This window comes from Mustela nivalis, assembly GCF_964662115.1.
Source record: "Mustela nivalis genome assembly, contig: HAP1_SCAFFOLD_1829, whole genome shotgun sequence".
Lineage (NCBI taxonomy): Eukaryota > Metazoa > Chordata > Mammalia > Carnivora > Mustelidae > Mustela > Mustela nivalis.
Window position 1 is genome coordinate 12,633 of NW_028134835.1, and position 20,178 is coordinate 32,810.

Here is a 20,178-nt window from a genome sequence, read left to right on the forward strand (position 1 = left end):
CTGCAAATCAATCATTGTGATACACCAAATTAATAAAAGGAGAAGAATCATCTGATAATTTCAAAAGATATAGTTAAAGCATTTGAGGGGCACCTGGGTGGCTCAGTGGGTTAAATCCTCTGCCTTTGGCTCAGGTCATGATTCTGGCATCCTGGGATCTAGCCCCGCATCAAGCTCCCTGATAATTGGGGGAGCTTCCCCCCCCCCCCTCTCTGCCTGACTCTCTGTCTACTTGTGATCTCTGTCTGTCAAATAAATAAATAAAATCTTTTAAAAAAAGCATTTGACAAAGTGCAACATCTATTCATGATAAAAGAGTAAAAAATCCATTCATGATAAAAAGCTTCAAAAAGTAGGTTTAGAAGGAATATAGTTCAACATAATAAAGGTCATATATAAAAAATGCACAGGTAATGACACCCTAAATGGGAAAAAACAGAACAGAATTTTCTGTGAATACGACTGGATTTCATGCCATTAGAAAATCCATTCTCCCAGGTCTTTTGAGATAAGCTTTCACCTCAGGTTTCCTGTGCAGCTCTCATTTAACAATGCCTTTCAAATTCTCACACTCTTAAGATCCTTAAAGAAATTTGAGGCACACCTTAAGTCCTTCTCAAGGACTTATAAAGGGTTTATAGTTTTGGCTTCATCCATAGGCCATGTTGTCCTGGATTTGCTTTTAACCCAGAAGCCATTTCTTTATTTTAGCATTATTTGACAATACAGCATGTGGAGAAGCTGTAAATGAGGAACAGATAGGTGAACCCAGTAAGTCCTGGTTTCTTCATATTGAATCGTCTTTCTTTAGCTTATCTCTCCTACCAGATTTACTTTCATGTGGTTTGTGGCACGAGTTCCTTTTCCCTCTAGTGTCATTTTCTTCACTTGTCTAGAAACCTTTGCTGTAAGCCTCTCAAGGGCCATCAGGTTTCCACTCACAGTCTCTTGGAAGCCCTTTTGGTTTTCATTCTTACTCTTCTCTACTTCTCACTCTTACTCGTCTTTCAGGTTCCACCCACTTCCTGGTTCAAAGAAGGTTTAGTTTCAGTTTTTTGGTTTTCTTTTTTAATGGCAGCACCCCATTTTAATATCAGTATCTGTGCCAGTTATTTATTGCTGTATAATAAACAATCTCAAAACCTAGTGGCTCAAAACAGCATTCATCTTGTTCACAAATCTTCGGACAAGGTTGAGTCAGGCCAACTCATTTCTTCTTCATTTGGCATCACCTGGGATGACTGGAAACTGGGAACTAGAATCATCTAAAACCTTGTTCATGCACATGATTGGCTGTTGAGGCTGGCTTTTGGCTAGGATGTTAGCTAGGGCAGTCTCAGCTGGAATATTTGCATGAAGACTTAACTAGGTACCCTGGGCTTTCCCACAACAGCTGGATTCTAAGGGTGAGGTTTCCTAGAAGAAGAAAGTCATATGGAAGCTATATCACATTTTCTAACCTTGCCTTAAAAATCACACCACAGCTCTGCCATATTCTGTTCACTAGGAACCAGTTACTAAGACCAACACATATGAAGTGGAGGGATTGTCATGGGAGAAGTGTCAGTTTATAAAACCACCACATCCACTTGTCTTTCCAGTCATATCTAAAGGAAAGGAGATCTTCCCAACTCAGCATCACTGAGCTCCAGCAAGTTTTTTGGTTGTTTTCATTGCTTAGTATATTCTCTTATTTTGTGGGAAGTAACAAAGGATTGTAACACTGTCGAGTTAAAGAATTTTTTTTATCCAAAAATATATGGATAATCTCACTAAATTTTTCCCCACTATTTTTTTTTTTACTGAGAGATGTGATTTTTTAACCTTGTGAATCATTTCTCTTCAGAATGCAATTGAAATTAGCATAAAACAGTTGTAATTCAGAAAAAGTCTGATGGCAATAGAATCAGTATTTATAGATTCATTAATTAGAGTCTTATTTTCAATGTCTTATTTTGGTAAGCATTTTTTGGCTCAGACCTACATAAGTCAATATGGGATTCCTAAAACGTCTTTAAAAATTATGGAGTACATGGGCACCTGGGTGGCTCAGTTAAGTGCCTTTGGCTTGGGTTGTAATCCTGGGATGCTGGGATTGAGCCCCATGCTGGGCTTCTTGATCAGTGGGGGGTCTGCTTCTCCCTCTCCCTGCTCTTGTGCTCTTGCTGTCTTGCTCTCTCTCCCTCTCAAATAAATAAAATCTTTAAAAAAATTATGGAGTGTTAAGACGAGGGAAGGGTTAAGAGACTTTCTACTAAGATGTGACTTACAGTTATTTTATGGAGGAAAAATCTGAAACAATCAGAAAAATAAAAGTATAAATATTAAATACAAATGTGTTGCAAAGAGGATGACAGCAGAGATCGATTTTAGTAACTCCTAGTGGTTTGAATTTTGTTCTTCATTTCTTAGTTATTTGAGGTTCTGCATTACAAGACTTTACTACAATATAGATAACATTTTATTGAAAATGAACTTATTTTAAAATCTGAGCACCTGCCCGGGGAGCAGTCAGTAACGTATGTGACTCTTGATCTTGGGGGTTTGAGTCAAGCCCCATCTTTGGTGCAGAGATTTAAAATCTTTGAAAAAAATGTGGGGTCTTAGTTTTGCATTGGACTCTTTTCACTCTGCTTCCAACTATATATTATTTTATTCATGCAGGTTGATGATCTAACAGCAAAACTGGAAACTATGACTTCAAGAAACCAGGTTCTTATTCAGGAGTTATCATCTATGAAAAAAATACCGACAAAATGTGAAATTCTAGAGAAGAATAAAAAGAAGTTGGGGAACAACAGAAAGTAAACCTCAGAAGTTGTGTAGAAGTCAACGTGGTAGGATATAGTAAAATAGAACAATATAAAGGGGATTTTGAAGACAGGACAAGATTGAATGTAGAAAAAAAATTAAAAGAAGTTGATCTATTTTTAGAGGTTAATTTATTTGTCTATAAAATGCTTTAATTCATTTTACTCCAAATTACATTTTGGTTATATGCAGTGTAGAGTTTTCCTCTACTTCCTTTATAACAACTTGGTAAATTTCTGAAAGCATTTGTTCCTTCCCTTTAAAAATTTCAGTTTTCATTATTATTCACACTAAATTGATCTTTCAGAATGATTCACAGTAGAAAGTCATTTTATTTTTTAAGACCAGTTAGTATAAAACAAGGCTATTGAGAGGAAAAGAAAAAACTGTGCTTTAAAAATTTTGACCATGGGGTCCATGGGTGGCTCAGTCAGTTGCTTGTTTGGGCTCCATTCTGGGCATTCCTATATAAAAGAAATGGTACCATACTTGGATTATTCCTTTTTTATATATATTTAATATCTTATTTATTTATTTGGAAAGAACGAGTGGGGGATGGACAGGTAGAGAGAAAATTCCAGGCATACTTCATGCTGAGTAGGACACAGGGCTTTCTCCCAGAACCCTGAGATCACTATCTGGGCAGAAACCAAGAGTCAGGCACTCAGATGACTGAGTCAGCCAGGCACCCCAGGTACCTCAATTATTCTGAAGTTGTATTGTTCACTTTTTAAAAAACTAAATGATATTATTATTCTTTGAATTATCAGATTGCATGCGTTCTAATGTAAGAATGAATATTATTCACATTTAATTCAGTTTTACATTAATGATAAATATTTTACATTTCAGCTTTTTTTTTCCACTTTAAAAATTTCTCTCTGAATCATTGACACAAAACTAAAAGAAAGAAATATACTGTAATTACCCAGGTTGTAACAATTTTAAAACTATGCTTTTAATTTGCTTTAGACGCAAGCAGCATTTCAAGAAAGTGTAGCACAGTTAAGAGAAAATAATAATGCTTCAGGAAGAAGTCAAATGGAACTCAGAATTAAAGAGCTGGAATTTGAATTATCCAAAATGAAAAATTCTCAAGACGTTACTAAAGCAGAATTGGACAGATACAAGCACCTCTACCTAGAAGTAACACATCGAATGTCATTGACAAATGAACTGAACAAGTTAAAACAATCATAGAAAGTAGAGTTAGCTTATTAATTTGCATCTAAACCATAATTTTTTGGAGCCACGTTCATGAGATCAGTAGTAAGTGAAAGCCAACTAGATAATATAATTTTGAAAAATGATGTTTGTAAATGAACTTATTGTCAAAATGCTAGTTTAAGTTAGTTTGCATTTCTCTTTTTTGTTGTTGTTTTAAATGATTTTATTTTTTCCTTTGAATACTTTCAGTTAATCTGATCTCCTAGTCTTTAAACTAATTGTTTGAAGATTTATAATTTAGACAGCATATTATTATAAAATTGTCAAAATTACCCTAAATAGAAATGAGTTTATTAAAATTTATTTATTAATGTTAGTTTATTTTTGGAAGAGTACATCTTTAACCCAAAAGGTCAAGATGGAAACGGTAGATTCCACGTCCAGTACCCTAGTATCTGTGTTATAACCTAATTGTTTCTGGAGCTGTTTCAGTTCTATCTGATCACAACTCTGCCATCTACTTGTCCTCTAGCAATTGTTCGTCTAAATTTTTCCTCAGTGCCAAATGCTCAATCTCTCTGAGGTAATGTGCAAAATATACAAGAGTGGTGAAAGCCAATGCTTGAAAAATGTCTTTGAGGGATTTTTTTAATTTTTATTTTCCTTTAAAGATTTTACATATTTATTTGACAGAGAGAGCGAGCAAGTGAGCACAAGCAGAGGGGAGCAGCAGGCAGAGGGTGAGGGTGAAGCAGGCTTCCCTCAAACAGGGAGCCCAGAATGGGGCTCAATCCCAGGACTGTGGGGTCCTGACCTGAGCTGAAGGCAGATGGTTAACCGACTGAGCCACCCAGACCCCAGGATGGTTTATTTTTGCAGCTCTAAACTGGTTTACTAAATATAAGTATGTATCATGGCGTCCCCAAGAATCTTTTAAGTACAACCATTCCAGAAGGCAGCAGGTATAACCTGTTAGGCCATGGACATCACTGATCACCATTTCTCTCCCTCTTTAATTTGAATTACTTGTTAGTTAGGAACCCTAGAGATATATGGACTTCTTTAGAACAGTTTTAAACCTATAATTATACATAATAGGTCTGCTCTGTCACATTTACCATGTTAAAACACTATTTAATGGCACATTTTGTTTACTATTATGGAGACTTAAAAAAATGCAAGTAATTTAGGACTGATTTGGGGAGAAACGAAATACTAAGTATTGTGTTTTGTAATCCTAACAGGACTAGTGAGAGGCTGGCAGAGACCAGTGCCAAACTTCTGGTGGAGAAACAGCAAAAGCAAACTTTGCTTGACACTATTAATATGAGGCCATCCCTAGATCTGCCTTATGGTAGAAATGTTAATAATAGTTCACTATTCAATAGAAACGTTGCTCTAAGAGAAAACGTGGTGATTCCTACCTCAAACTCATGGCGTTCAAGTAATGACCTCGAGACTTTCTTGATCAAGGTTGGTTATATTATCTTACCTTTTTTTCCTTGGGTTTCAGATTTCTGAGATAATTTTTGTTTTTAATTTGGTAAGATTCTGAGTTGCTTAGCTAACTAATACACACTAAGTAAAAGTCATAATTATTTTTGCTGATAAAGAAATGAGACATAAATTTTGATTTTTTTCTTTGTTCCTGGAGCTCTTATTTTCAAGAGGTACCTATTATTACCTTTATTCAATAATTATAACTAAACTGACATTTATTATTTTTCAATATTTTATTTATTTTAGAGAGAGAGTGTACAAGAGGGGGAGAGAGTGTGAGATTCTCAAGCAGACTTCCTGCTGAGTGTGGAACCCTACATGGGGCCCAGTCTCACAACCCTTAGATCATAACCTGAGCCAAAAACAAGAGTCAGACACTTGACTAAGTTACCCAGGCACCCCAAAACGAACACATTTTAAATTTCTTGAAAACCTACATCTAAATTCGATTTTAGAAAGTAAATATTATTGCTCACGAATGAAATCTATACTTAGATGCTTTGACTAATTTCCTGTTTGGCAGTTGTTCATAACAATTTTAAAGTTCGCTGTTACCCATTTTTCCCACCCCTATGTATAAGTCAACAATAAGAATCCAAACACTTACTCACATATGGATATTTATTATTTCAAGAATCCATGATAAGTCCTTTTTATGAATTAAATAAACTTGTAATGCTAAAAAGATTAATTTTTCTTTTTAAGTTTGTAATTGTTGTCATTTTCTTACCTGAGAGTACATCCTTAATTTTTGTCTTATTTGGAGCATTTTTTAAAAACTTATAACACTTCTATTTCAAATTTTACAAAATGTCTTGCTGAGCAACTGTAGAACATTTTCTAAATGGCTAAATCAAGCAAATACTGCATTTTTTTTTTTAAAGAGAGAGAGAGGGAGAGAGAGTGTGTGTGCAAGCTGGTGGTGGGGGGTGAGGTACAGAGGGTAAGCAGGCTCCATACTCAGTGCAATGCCTGATGCAGGGCTCAGTCTCAACGATCCTGAGATCATGACCTGAACCAAAGTCAAGATCAGATCCTTAACTGACTGAGCCGTGCAAGTGCCCCACAATTGGAATTTTTTAAATGAAGTTCACATATATCTATCCTGCCATCACTTTAATGATTGATGACTAAGATGGGAATAATAGGGAGTCTTTAAGTAGCAGCTAGTTTCCATTGTATATCATTGTTATTAAAATATCCATTTCAATCAATGTACATAGGTTTATGGTTTTGAAGGTATATTCATGTTCTTACTAATGTAGAGAAAAGTAGCATAGACCCCTGGTAAATGAGGCCTCAATCTTGTTCTTTCATTTGGTTTCCTTATTGTCTTGCTCTCTTCCCTCCTAATTTGAGGACTTTCTTTAGTGTTATGCTTGGTTGCCTTTCTTTTTCTTTTTCTTTTTTGTATATTATAGATTTTTGTGATCACAGTGAAGTTCATATATAACATCCCATATATATAGAAGTCTTTTTAAAGTTGATGGCTACTTAAGTTCAAACACATTTTAAAAACACTACATTTTTCGACCCCCCCTTGTTTTATGTATTTGATGTCTTAGTTTACACCTTTTTATTTTGTGTATCCCTTTACTAATTACTGTAGACACAATTGTTGTTACTACTTTTGTCTTTTAACATTCATACTGGCTTTATAAAAGTGATTGATCTATTACTTTTATTGTATGTTTGCTTTTACCAATAAAACTCTTTCTTTCATAATTTTCTTATTTCTAGTTATGGCCTTGTCTGTCTGTCTTTCTTTCTTTGTTTCCTTCTTTCTTTCTTTTAATCTATTTTTGAGAGCAAGCAAGAGAGAACACAGATGGGAGGGGAGGGCCACAGAGAGAGGGAGAAGCAGACTCCTTGAGCACAGGGCGTGGTGTGGGGCTCGATCCTAGTAGGTCTCTTAACCTGTCCTCATTTTAAAAATTCTTTTATCTTTTTGTTTTTTGGCTTGGATGATTTCTGCTACCCTGTCTTGTAGATCACTGATCTGTTTATCTGCAGCTTTTAATGTGCTGCTGATCCCTCTGGAGTATTTTTCATTTCAGTTGTTTTATTTTTCAGCTCTGATTGGTTCTTCTTTATATTTTCTCTTTCTTGAAGTTCTCACTGAATCCATCCATTCTTCTCCCAAGTTTGCTGAGCATTTTTATGACCATTACTTTGAACTCTTATTCAGGTAGATTACTTATCTCTGTTTCATTTAGCTATTTTTCTGAAGTTTTGTATTGTTCTTTCATTTGGAACATATTCCTCTATCTCCTCATTTTGTCTGACTTTCTGTGTTTATTTCTGAAATTGTATTCAACGTTTTTCCTCTTTAAAGTATGTCACTTTGAACAATGAATGTTAGGTATAAAGTCAAGGAAGAAGAAACCATTTCTAAGTATTGTCTGATCATTTTTCTTGTTGGAGCTGTGGTGGAGTAGGTGGCAGATGACATTGCTCTTCTTTTTCTGAGTTGAGAACACAGGAGTCAGGCAGATGGAGATAAGCTTAGTAACTGTAATACATACTAACAGATTGGAGGATGTGGCTTAGGTATGTAGCCACTGCCAACTTCCTAATACTTTACTCCAAATTAGGCACTTCCACACACAGTTGTAAATGGAAGGAAGAGATGTTTGATGCCCATCCCACAAAGATGAAAGCAGACCTCAATTCATGTTACTAGGGCAGGCATAGCTTTTCAAATAAAAGATCTGGAAGCATGTAGGCACTGCTTAGTGCCTTCTCCCAAATTCACCCATTAGGCGAATCTCTCTTCCTGTCATGAAGAAGGTAGAGAAATGTTCTCACATGGAAATGAAGGTTTACCTATAATTTCCGAGTGGATTTAATTTATAATTAAAGTTAATCGTGTCTTTTGTACATGTGAACTAATGGGAAGGCTAGATGGCAAAGAGAAATCTGTTCAGTGTTTTAGACTTTGCAATAAATAGCTCACAACATAGGTAACCATTTGTTGATTGACTTTGATAAACCAAGTTTTATTTGAAGGAAATGAATAATTCTTTTAAGGAAGAATTTCCTCAGGTTCAGGTTCTTTGGTTCAACCAAAGATTTTCTCCTTCAAGTTCCCTGTCCTTTCAAGTTAAAAAAATTTTGCTTATAAATTGAGCATATTGACTGTTACTAATAGGAGTTAAGATAACTACTCGTCCTTTATTTTTGTTCATGACTGTAAAAATTTATAGTTTAGTTAGAAAGCTGTTTTCTGTCTAATGCCTTAACTTTATGGAGCCACAGAACAAAGTTTTATGTATTCATTTTCTCTGATTTCTGGTTAAAAATGCATGTATTTCCTGAATATGAGGAAGTAACTAAAACACATTCCTGGCCTGCAACTAGGTGGTTTTTTGACCTCAGGCAAACTACAATCTCTCTGAGGCCTTTTTGTCTCTTATGTGAAATTAGGGATGTTGACTAAGTTAGTGACTTTTATACCTCTGGGGAAAAATTGTTTTTTCCAAAGAATAGAACTTATCTTTTTTTTTTTTTTTTGCATTAAACTGTATTATATAAAACACAGACAAGTAGAGCTGTTTAGCTAAATGCGAGATAAGACTACACCTGTAGACTTCCTTGTCCCTCAGTCCTGCTGTGTCCCAGGAGACCCTTAGATTTCTATGAGCCATAGTTTGAAAACTAACATTTATGAGAAAATCCTTCGTTAATAATTCTTTGAATTAAAATTTGCTGATACATTGCATGTTGTTTTTCTGTTTATAATTTTTTTATCCTCCTATTTTTTGGATAAATGGAAAAGTATAAATAAAATTGCAAATGGGTTCTCCTTATTAGTGGACTTGAAGCTATTTCCACCTTCTAAACACAGTTCTCACTTCGAAATAAAGGTCGCAGAAGTAAATATTTAGGAAAAGACAATAACATCACATTGGTAATTCCTTAAGTCATGTCATATAAAAAAGTGTCTTATATTTTACCTATTATTTATTAATGCTTTATAAAATTGCTTCAATAAAAGTTTCTCCCATCAAGTGGTATTGATTTATTAATTTTACAAGGCTGTCTAGTAATGTTGTCATATTATTAATTTTATAAGGCCTGAATATAATGTTATTGTCATAAAGTGTTATGATTCCTCAAAAAATTAAAAATAGAAATGCAGTACCATTCAGCAATTCCACTACTGGGTATTTATCCAAAGAAAATAAAAACACTAATTTGAAAAGTTATGTGCACCCCTATGTCTTTTGAAACATTATTTACATTATTTACAATAACCAAAGTATGGAAGCAACCTCAGTGTCCATCAATAGATGAACAGATAAAGAAGATGTGTGATACATATACAATGAAATATTTATTCAGCTATAAAAAAGAATGGGATCTTGTCATTTGTGACAACATTGGTAGACCTAGTATTTTGCCAAGTGAAATAATGCAAAGAAAGGCATATACCATATGATTTCACTTCTGCATGGTATCTAAAAAACTAAACTACTAGTAGCCTACTAGTGACTGGAAGCCTTACTGATAACATAAATAGTTCATTAACACAGTTTTTTTTTTACATTACATGTATTATATACTATGTTCTCATAATAAAGCTATATTTAAAAAAGTTATTGAGAAAATACACTAAAATACTGTATCAAAAAAAGTCCATGTGTAAGTAGAGTAGACCTGCACCCTTCAAACCCATGTTGGTCAAGGGTCAGCTGTATATTACAAGTATTCTCATCTAGAATTTTCTTACTTAGAGCTTTCTTATAAAAGGTACCCTCTCATTGAATGCTCAAAATGGGGTCTAATGTAGGGTACCGAGGGGTGCCTGGGTGGCTTAGTTGGTTAAGTGACTGCCTTCAGCTTAGCTCATGATTCCTCAGTCCTGGGATAGAGCCCCATTGCAGGTTGTCTGCTAAGTGGGGAATCTGCTGTTTCCTCTTCCTCTGCCTCTTCTCCCACTTGTGCTCTCTATATCTCATTCTGTCTCAAATAAATAAATAAATAAAATTGCTGATATAAACATTGGGCTGCAGATGCCTCTTTGGATCAATATATTTATATCTTTGGGGTAAATACATAGTGGTGCAATTGCTGGGTCATTGGGTAGCTCTATTTTCAGCTCTTTGAGGAACCACCATACTGTTTTCCAGAGTGCCTGCACCAGTTTACATTCCCACCAACAGTGTAAGAGGCTTCTGCTTTCTCTGCATGCCTGACAACATCTGTTGTTTCCTGACTTGTTCATTTTAGCCATTCTGACAGGTGTGAGGTGATATCTCATTGTGCTTTTGATTTATATTTATTTCCCTGGTGCCAAGTGATGCTGAGCATTTTTTCATATCTGTTGCCCATTTGTGTGTCTTCTTTGAGAAATGTCTGTTCATTTCTTCTACCCATTTCTTGACTGGATTGTTCTTTGGGTGTTGAGTTTGATAAGTCTTTATAGATTTTGGATACTCGCCCCTTATCTGATATGTCAATTTCAAATACCATTTTCCATTCTGTAGGTCATCTTTTAGTGTTGTCAGTTGTTTCCTTTGCTATGCAAAACCTTTTTATCTTGATGAAGTCTTTGTTTCCCTTGCTTTTGGAGACGTGCCTAGCAAGAAGTTGCTTTGGCCAAAGCCAGAGAGAATACAACCTGTGTTCTCTTCTAGGATTTTGATGGGTTCCTGTCTCACATTTACGTCTTACATCCATTTTGAATCTTATTTTTTTGTGTCATGTAACAAGATGGTCCAGTTTCATTCTCCTGTTTGTGGCTGTCCAGTTTTCCCAACACCATTTGTTGGAATGACTGGCTTTTGTTCCATTGGACATTCTTTTCTGCTTTGTCACAGATTAGTTGACCATAGAGTTGAGGGTCCATTTCTGGGCTCTTTGATCTATGCGTGTGTATTTGTGGCAATACCATACTGTCTTGATGATGACAGCTTGGTCATAGAGCTTGAAGTCTGGAATTGTGATGCCACCAGCTTTGGTGAACCTTTTCAACATTCCTTTGGCCATTTGGGATCTTTTCTGGTTCCATACAAATTTTAGGAATATTTGTACCAGCTCTGAAAAAATGTTGATGGTATTTTGATAGGGATTGTGTTGAATGTATAAATTGCTCTGGGAAGCATAGACATTTTCACAGTATTTGTTCTTCCAGTCTATGAGCATGGAATGTTTTTGCTATTTCTTTGGGTCTTCCTCAGTTTCTCTCATGAGTGTTCTATAGTTTTCAAAGTACCAATCCCTTGCCTCTTTGTTTGGGTTTATTCCTAGGTATCTTAATGGTTTTTGGTGCAATTGTAAGGGGCTTTGACTCCTTAATTTCTCTTTCTTCTATCTCATTGTCGGTGTATAGAAATGCAACTGATTTCTGTGCATTGATTTTATATCCTGCCACTTTGCTGAATTCCTGTAGAACTTCTAACAATTTTTGGATGGAGTCTTTTGAGTTTTCCACGTAGAGTATCACATAATCTGTGAGGAGTGAGAGTTTGACTTCTTGCTGATTCAGATGCCTTTATTTCTTTTTGTTGTCTGATTGCTGAGGCTAGGATTTCCAGTACTAGTTGAACAACAGTGGTGAGAGTGGTCATCCCTGCCGTGTCCCTGACCTTAAGGGTAAAGCTCTCAGTTTTTCCCCATTAAAAATGATACTCACTGTGGGCTTTTTGTAGATGGCTTTTATGATATTGAGGTATGTTCCCTCTATCCCTGAACCATGAATAGTTTTAATCAAGAAGGGAAGCTGTACTTTGTCGGGTGGTTTTTCTGCATCTATTGAGAGTATCATATGGTTCTTATCCTTTCTTTTATTAATGTATTGTGTCACACTGATTGATTTGCAGATGTTGAACCACCCTTGCAGACCAGGAATAAATCCTACTTGGTCACGGTGAATAATCCTTTCAATGTACTGTTGGATCCTGTTGGCTAGTATCTTGGTGAGAATTTTTGCATCCGTGTTCATCAGCAATATTGGCCTGTAATTCTCCTTTTTGTTGGGGTTTTGTCTGGTTTGGGGATCAAGGTAATGCTGGCCTCATAGAAAGAGTTTGGAAGTTTTCTGTCGTTTTTATTTTTTGAGACAGCTTCAGAAGAATAGGTATTAATTCCTTTTTAAATGTTTGGTTGAACTGTCCAGGTTTTTCTCTTACCATTTCTTCCAGATTGTCTAATTTGTTGGCAAATAGTTGTTTATTATACATTCTTAAAATTGTTTGTGTTTCCTTGGTGTTGGTTGTGATCTCTCTTCTTTCATTCATGATTTTATTAATTTCGGTCCTTTCTCTTTTCTTTTTGCCAAGTCTTCTCAGGGGTTTATCGATCTTATTACTTCTTTCAAAGAGCCAGCTCCTAATTTTGTTGCTATATTCTACTGTACTTTTGGTTTCTATTTCTTTGCTTTCTGCTCTGGTCATTATTAATTCTCTTCTCCTGCCAGATTTAGGCTTTCTTTGCTGTTGTTTCTCCAGTTCCTGTAGGTGGAAGGTTAGGTTGTGTATTTAGGACCTTTCTTGTTTCTTGAGAAAGGCTTGTATCACTCTATACTTCCCTCTTCAGGGCTGCCTTGGCTGCATCCCAAAGATTTTGAGCAGTTGTGTATTCATTTTCCTTTGTTTCCATGAATTCTTTTACTTGTTTGTTAATTTCCTGGTTGACCCATGAACATTCTTTAATAGGATGCTCTTTAGCGTCCATGTTTTTTAATTTTTCCCAAATTTCCTCTTGTGATTGAGTTCAAGTTTCAAGGACTGTGGTCTGGAAATATGCAGGGAATGATCACAGACTTTTGGTACTGGTTGAGACCTGATTTGTGACCCAGTATGTGATCTCTTTTGGAGAAAGCTCCATGTGCACTGGAGAAGAATGTGTATTCTGTGGCTTTAAGATGGAATGCTCTGAATATATCTGTGAAGTCCATCTGGTCCAGTGTGTCATTCAAAGCCCTTGTGCCCTTGTTGATCTGCTTAGATGACCTGTCTATTGCAGTGAGTGAGGTGTAAAAGTCCCCTACTATTTATTGTATCATGCTCGATGTGTTTCTTTAATTTTGTTATTAGTTGGCTTATGTAATTGGCTGCTCCCATGTTAGGTGCATAAATCTTGACAATTGTTAGATCTTCTTTTTGGAGAGACCCTTTAATTATGATAGCGTCCTTCCACATCTCTTATGACGGCCTTTGGCTTAAAATCTAATTTGATAAAAGGATTGCCACCCCAGCTTTCTTTTGATGTCCATTAGCACAGTAAATGGTTTTCCACACCCTCACTCTCAATCTGGAGGTGTTATTGTGTCTAAAATGAGTCTCTTGCAGACACCATATTGATGGGTCTTTGCTTTTTTATCCAATCTGATACCTTGTGTCTTTTGATTGGGGAATGTGGCCCATTCACTTTCAGGCTAACTATCGAAAGATATGAATTGAGTGCCATTGTATTACCTGTAATGTCATTGTTTCTGTATATTGTCTCTATTCCTTTCTGGTCTATGACACTTTGGGTCTCTCTCTTTGCTTGCAGGATTCCCTTTAGTATTTCTTGAAGGGCTGGTGTGGTGGTCACAATTTTTTTAATTTCTGTCTGTCCTGGGAACTCTTTATCTCTCCTTCTACTTTGAATGACAGCCTTGCTGGTAACATATTCTTGGCTGCATATTCTTCTGGTTTAGCACCCTGACTATACCATGCCAGTCCTTTCTGGCATGTCCTGAGCTGCTTTCTGGATTTTCTCTTTGTCTCTGAAATTTGCAAACTTCACTACTCTATATCAAGGTGTTGGCCTATTCTTATTGAAATTGAAGGGGGTTCTCTGTGCCTCCTGGATTTGAATGACTTTTTTCTTCCCCGGATTATGGAGGTTCTCTGCTGTAATTTCTCAGGTACACCTTCTTCCACACCCACTTTCCTCCTCTTCTGGGATCCCTGTTATTCTAATATTGTTTTGCTTTATAGTATCACTTATCTCTTGAATTCTCCCCTCCCCTTGAATTACTGATCCAGTAATTGTTTACCTCTCTTCTTTTCTCAACTTCTTTATTCTCCATCATTTTGTCTTCTTTGTCACTACTTCTCCTTTCTGTGTCATTTATCCTAGCAGTTAGAGCCTCCAATTTTTAAAATTTGAAATAGCTAATATTTATTAGTTAATTATAGCTCAGTAAGTCTGTAAAAGATAAGTAGGGTTTTATTTCTCCATTACCCATTATGTACGTGATGAATTTTTTAGAATTTCTATTCAATTAGCTGATATATGATATATGTTTCAGATATAGTGTTCAGTTAACCATCTGTTGTATGTAATACCCAGTGCTCTACACATCACATGCCCTCCTTCATGCCCATCACCCAATTACCCCTACCCCCATCCCACCTCCCCTTCAGCAAACGTCTGTTTCCAATAGTTAAGAGTCTCTCATGATTTGTCTCCCTCTTTGATTTCTTCCATTTAGTTTTCCCACCCTTCCACTATGATTCTATGCACTTTTTCTTATATTCCCCCTATGTATGAAACAATATGATAATTGTCGTTCTGTGATTGACTTATTTCACTCAGTATAATACCCTCCGTTTCCATCCACATCAATGTAAATTGTTGAGTTTATCCTTTTTGATGGCTTTGTAATATTCCATTTGCAATATCCCACATCTTCTTAACCCACTGAGCCACCCAGGCGCCTGGTAGCCACATCTTCTTTATCCATTCATCTGTTGATGGACATTTGGGCTGTTTCCCCAGTTAGTCTATTGTGGAGATTGCTTCTATAAACATTGGTGTCCAGGTGCCCCTTCAGATCAGTATGTTTGCATCTTTGGGGAAAATACCTTGCAGTACAATTACTGGGTCATATTTTTAACTTCTTGGAGAACCTCCATATTGTTTCCAGAAGTAGAGCTTCCATTTTTTTTATTGCATCCCCTTAATAACCTTTTGATTTCAACTTGGTAATATTTTTGTTCTTTTATTTCTCCAGAAGAAGATTCTCCAGTGTCCTTTGTGCTTTGTTCAAGCCCAGCTAGTATTTTTATACTTGCTATCCTAAACTCTAATTCTGCCATCTTAGTTATATCCATACTGATTAGGTCACTGACAGTCAGTAGTACCTCCTGTTCTCTTATTTCAGGTGAGTTTTTCCATCTAGTCATTCTGTCTAGAGAAGAATAGAAAATGAAGAGAACAAAATACTAAAATAACAACAACAACCCCAGAGAAATATAATCTCTATCAACCAAATCTCTATAATCTCTATAAACCAAAATAAATAAATAAATAAAATAAAAATTTAAAAAGTGAGAATATAATCAGATGATGAGAATAGAGCAATACACTAGATTTGGGTATATTTTGGTCTGTTTCTTAGAGGAAACTACATCCCAAAATTGTAAAGAAAGAAAAAATATATATATGCGAAAATAAAGTTAAGCACTATGAAAGGATAGAATGTAACTATAAAAATTACAATTAAAAATGTTTAAAAAACCTGAGTTGATAAAATGAGAAATTCATTGAAATGGAAAAAGATAAAGAAAATTAAACTTGAAAGTTTAAGGAGCCATGGATTCTATATAGTATTTTCCCCCAGCACTAGAGTTTTGCAGTTGTCTGTGATTCCTTAAACTTGATCTTAGCGGGAAGTTCTTGCTGATTTTCTGGGGGAGGGGCCTGTTGTGCTAATTCTCAGAGGTCCTTGCCCTGATGGTATTGCACTGCCCTTGCCAGGGGTCCAGGCTAATTTAGGGCCTCCAGATTCCTCTTTGTGGCTTTCGTTCCCTGACGGTTTTCCACACTGCTTGAGAGGATTAGAATGAAAATGTGAGCCTCCCAGTGTCCAGCCCTAGAGCTGAAAGCAGGCACCCTCCACTCTTCAGTGTGCCCTCACAGAGGAGCTGTCAATCACTCTCGTCTCCCTGGTTTCTGTATGCACTCTGTGTACACCCAGGCTTTGAACATTTTTATCTCAGCCATGCAACCCCCTTTGGAGTTTCTAAACTTTGCAGTCTCCTGTGGCTGCATTCATGCCAGTCCTCTGGGGGAAGGAGGAGGTCTTGCCCTGGTTCTTCTGCATGTTTGGCCCTGTTCTGAGAGTGGTTACCCAATGGGCTGGGGTTTGTGATTAATGGAAACACTGAGCTGAAAGCCCCCTCCTCTGCTCTTTGATTGCAGCTGGCTTCCCTGCTGAAACTCCTGGGAACTCTCCCATACTCAGGCACCCCATTCTGTGTGACCCTGGGGATCCTGAGATCAGGCAGTTCTACCTAGGATTCTACCCCACTTCTCCACCTGAGTGCTTTTCAAGCAGGGATGTCCCTCACCGGATTAGACTTATAAAAGTTCCTGTTTCACACCACTGCTGTATCACTTTCTGATAAGCAGTTTATGCATCCCCCCCAACAGTTTATCTTCCCATGTATCCCCTTCGATTCATTTCTCCATCCCACACCTCCTACCTTGCAGAATGTGGTCACTTTTCTATTTGTAGAATTAGAACAGTTCTTTTCTCAGATCTCAGGTTGAGTTCACAGGTGTTCAGAATGATTTGAAAGCTATCTAGCTGAATTCCAGGGACTGGACAAAACTATGGCCCCCTATGCCTCTGCCATATTCCTCTTCTCCCAGAAATTATATATATTTAATAGACCAATATTACTTGTACTTTTTATCAGATTTCTCTAAATAGTGTTACATCTCTTTCTTCCGTTACCTAAGATTAAAATAAGTAGGGATTTATTTTATTTATGTGATTATCTTTCTATTTAAGCAATCCCTAACTTAATTTTAGTCTCTAATAGTGCTATTTTAAGTTCACATTTCATAAGCTATATATAATTCCTACAATTATGTGTCTTGTTTAACTTGAACATTATAAATATTTGACTTATTTCAGATGCAGCAGGAGTTGGAAAAAAATATAACTAGAGAACTAGAAGAAGGTATGTTGCCAAATTTCCGAATTAAGATGGTCATTGATTTCTGAAATATCCTATGAATGGTAAATCCATTGTTTTCTATTGTTTGGATAACAATAGGTACTATATTAATTTTTTAAATATATATCTAATAAAAATATAAAACATAAACATAATGAGGAACATACTTATTCCTCATTTAGTCATCGTTTTTCAGACTTAAAAAAAAATCTCCAAATGTCTATTTATCTGTTATTTCAAGCTGTAATCTTCCTTCACTTCTGCCATCCCTCTGGAACTGTGAACCTGAATATGCGGGCTTTCTTAAATCCTTGTTTCTGCTAATGATATAAAACCAAAATTAAAAAAAGAAAAAAGCAGTCTTGTCTTAGGTGATACTTAGTTAAGCAATTATGGTTCAAATGACCTTTACTTGACAGGTGACATTTAAACATCCAGCCGTTGATTTTGTCATTGATTTACCTTTTGCCATTGGGTAAAATTCCAAGCTCCATACATGGAATAAAAACACCCAAATCAGTTTGGTTCTTGTCAGCTTTTTCAGCCTTCTTTACCGCTAACATTTACCCTACTCTGCTGCTTTGCTCTTGCACCTCTTCAGCATTGACTACTTGCAATGCCACAAGTGTTCTTCCACACTCTCTGTATATGTTCTTTGTAAATGCGTCTTCCCTCCACGTGGCATGCTTCTTCCCTGTCCTTCAGATATCAGCTTACATATCCCCTCCACCAAAAAGCAGACAATATTCATAGAAAACTAGGATTTTCCTTCTGTGTGTTCTTCTGTTCAACTCTGAAAATTGCCTGTTTGATTTTTCAGTCTGTTGTACATGATTGTTCACGGGTGGGCTCTGTTATCATCTTGTAATGAGAAAAACAGAAGCTCTGATATTTATCCACAATAGCAATTACCTCAGTGGGCAACTGTGAGCAAAATATATTTAAAAGTAATCTTGTATTTTATATTGTAGCTGTATTAGATGTTTTTCATTCTTCATAACACTCATAAGACTTCAACTTTGTTTTTTTTTTTTTTTACTAACATTTAGTTAAGAATGAAGTATTTTAGATAAAGACTGTAATTCTTTTTCTTTTCAGGTTTTGCTGTATTGGAATCAGGCTCATCTGGTGAGGCCACCTCTTTAGAATCTACTTTTGAAAGACATATAAATTGTGATGACGTACTGAAATCACACAGAGAGTACTCAGAGTTTCTGAAGAAAAAGTATAGCATCTGAAACATAAATAGTAGAAATTTATTTTCTGGATGGTTATAAAACATTTTAATAGTTTCCTATTAAATGGATGATATGCACAAATCTTTCTTAAAGGAAAATATTTTTGGATCATGTGTGTAATGAAAGTTTATATAATATTTTAAGCTATGTTTCTTGGTAGCTAATTAACATTTAAACAGATTTTTTTTAATATGGAAATCAGCATTATTGGGTTTTACATGCTTCAGGCTGCCCAAATGCCAGCTTTCTAAACAGCACCCAACCAACCAAGTTTTCATGAATACTTCAGTCATGTTAATTGATAACTTTTTGGTATTTTCCAATTTTTATTACTACATATGAACCTAGAGATTTAGACAGACATTAATTTTAAGACAGAGAGTCTTAAAATTAGAGGAAAAAAATAACTTTTACCCCAGAACCATTTGCAAGACAATTGTTAAATTATGCCTGATTCCCATAGCATTTATATCCTACAAATCAGTACATTCCACATAACTACTGTACAACCTTGTCAATCAGACAATTCTCGTACAGTTGACCCTTGAATAATTGCAGGGGTTAAGGGCACTGACCATTTGCAGTCAGTAATATGTGAATAACTTTCGACTCCCCAGGCACTTGAGTACTAGTCTGCTATTGACGAGAAAACTAACTTTTACAAAAACAGTTAATTAGCCTGTGTTTTGTTTGTTATATGTATTCCATATTATATTTTTATAATAAGCTATAAAAGAAAGTGTTATTAAAATCACAAGGAAGAGGGGGACATAATGGCGGGGAAGTAGGAAGAGGTGTCTTTTCAGCCTGTACCCCAAAGTGAGCTGATTACCTACCATAGAACTCTGATCACCCATGAAATCAGCCTGAGATCAGAATTATACACGTCTGGATCTCTACAGGGGCAGAAGACGCCAGTGGGCAGATAAAGCTGAGTGGGAAAGTTGGACTGATATGGGAAGATAAACAAAAGGGGGAGGGAGCCACCAGAGGCGACTGGTTGGAAAGTAATACCCCAATCAAGCAAGAGTGCCCTGCATCTGGGGTCCAGCATTAACTTAGAGACTGGTTGAAAGCACTCCAAAAGAGCAAAGAATTGTGGGGGGAAATTGTTGGAATCGGGGTTGCTAGGGACAGGGGCTTAAGTCCCCAGTCCCAAGACTGCCTCCACTGGTTCTAAGGCAGAGAGAGTGGGGAGGAGAAACCAGCTCTTGGTCCCTAAAACGCCAGGGCACCTGAGAACCCTGGGGTCCATTTCCTGTGAGGGGATGGGAGCCACACTGGGAGGCAGAATGCTGAAACCCTGCTATAGAGTCTGAGATACTCCCCTGAGAGAGATACAAAGGCCCAGCCAGTGCTCTTTGATACCCACCATTGTTTCAGACCAAACTCCCCCCAGAGAGGTTCATGGAGGGCCCAGCCAGTGCTCTTTGATATGCGCCATTGTTTCAGACCAAACTCTCCCCCCAGAGAGGTTTGTGGAGGGCCCAGCCTGGTGCTTTAGGACCTGCACCCCATTCTCAGAGCCTGAGACCCATGGGCGACCCACAGTCTCCCCT

At 36.6% G+C, this 20,178-nt stretch overlaps 1 protein-coding gene across 4 annotated transcripts in view; it reads left to right on the forward strand.

Moving 5' to 3' along the window:
* LOC309858084 (ankyrin repeat domain-containing protein 26-like) overlaps positions 1-19,008 on the forward strand; it is a 31,047-nt gene extending 12,039 nt beyond the window's left edge. For 2 of the 4 annotated variants that reach the window (XM_082750771.1, XM_082750772.1), the window contains exons 3-7: positions 2,665-2,837; positions 3,784-3,995; positions 5,223-5,451; positions 17,339-17,384; positions 18,480-19,006. In XM_082750771.1, the coding sequence (XP_082606897.1) occupies positions 3,853-3,995; positions 5,223-5,451; positions 17,339-17,384; positions 18,480-18,619 (558 nt within the window). In that variant the 5' untranslated portion in view covers positions 2,665-2,837; positions 3,784-3,852 and the 3' untranslated portion in view covers positions 18,620-19,006. Of the gene's footprint in view, positions 1-2,664; positions 2,838-3,783; positions 3,996-5,222; positions 5,452-12,302; positions 12,399-17,338; positions 17,444-18,479 lie in introns of all 4 variants that reach the window. The other 2 variants (XR_014308034.1, XR_014308035.1) reach the window with 2 other exon arrangements.
* The last annotated feature ends 1,170 nt before the right edge of the window (positions 19,009-20,178 follow it).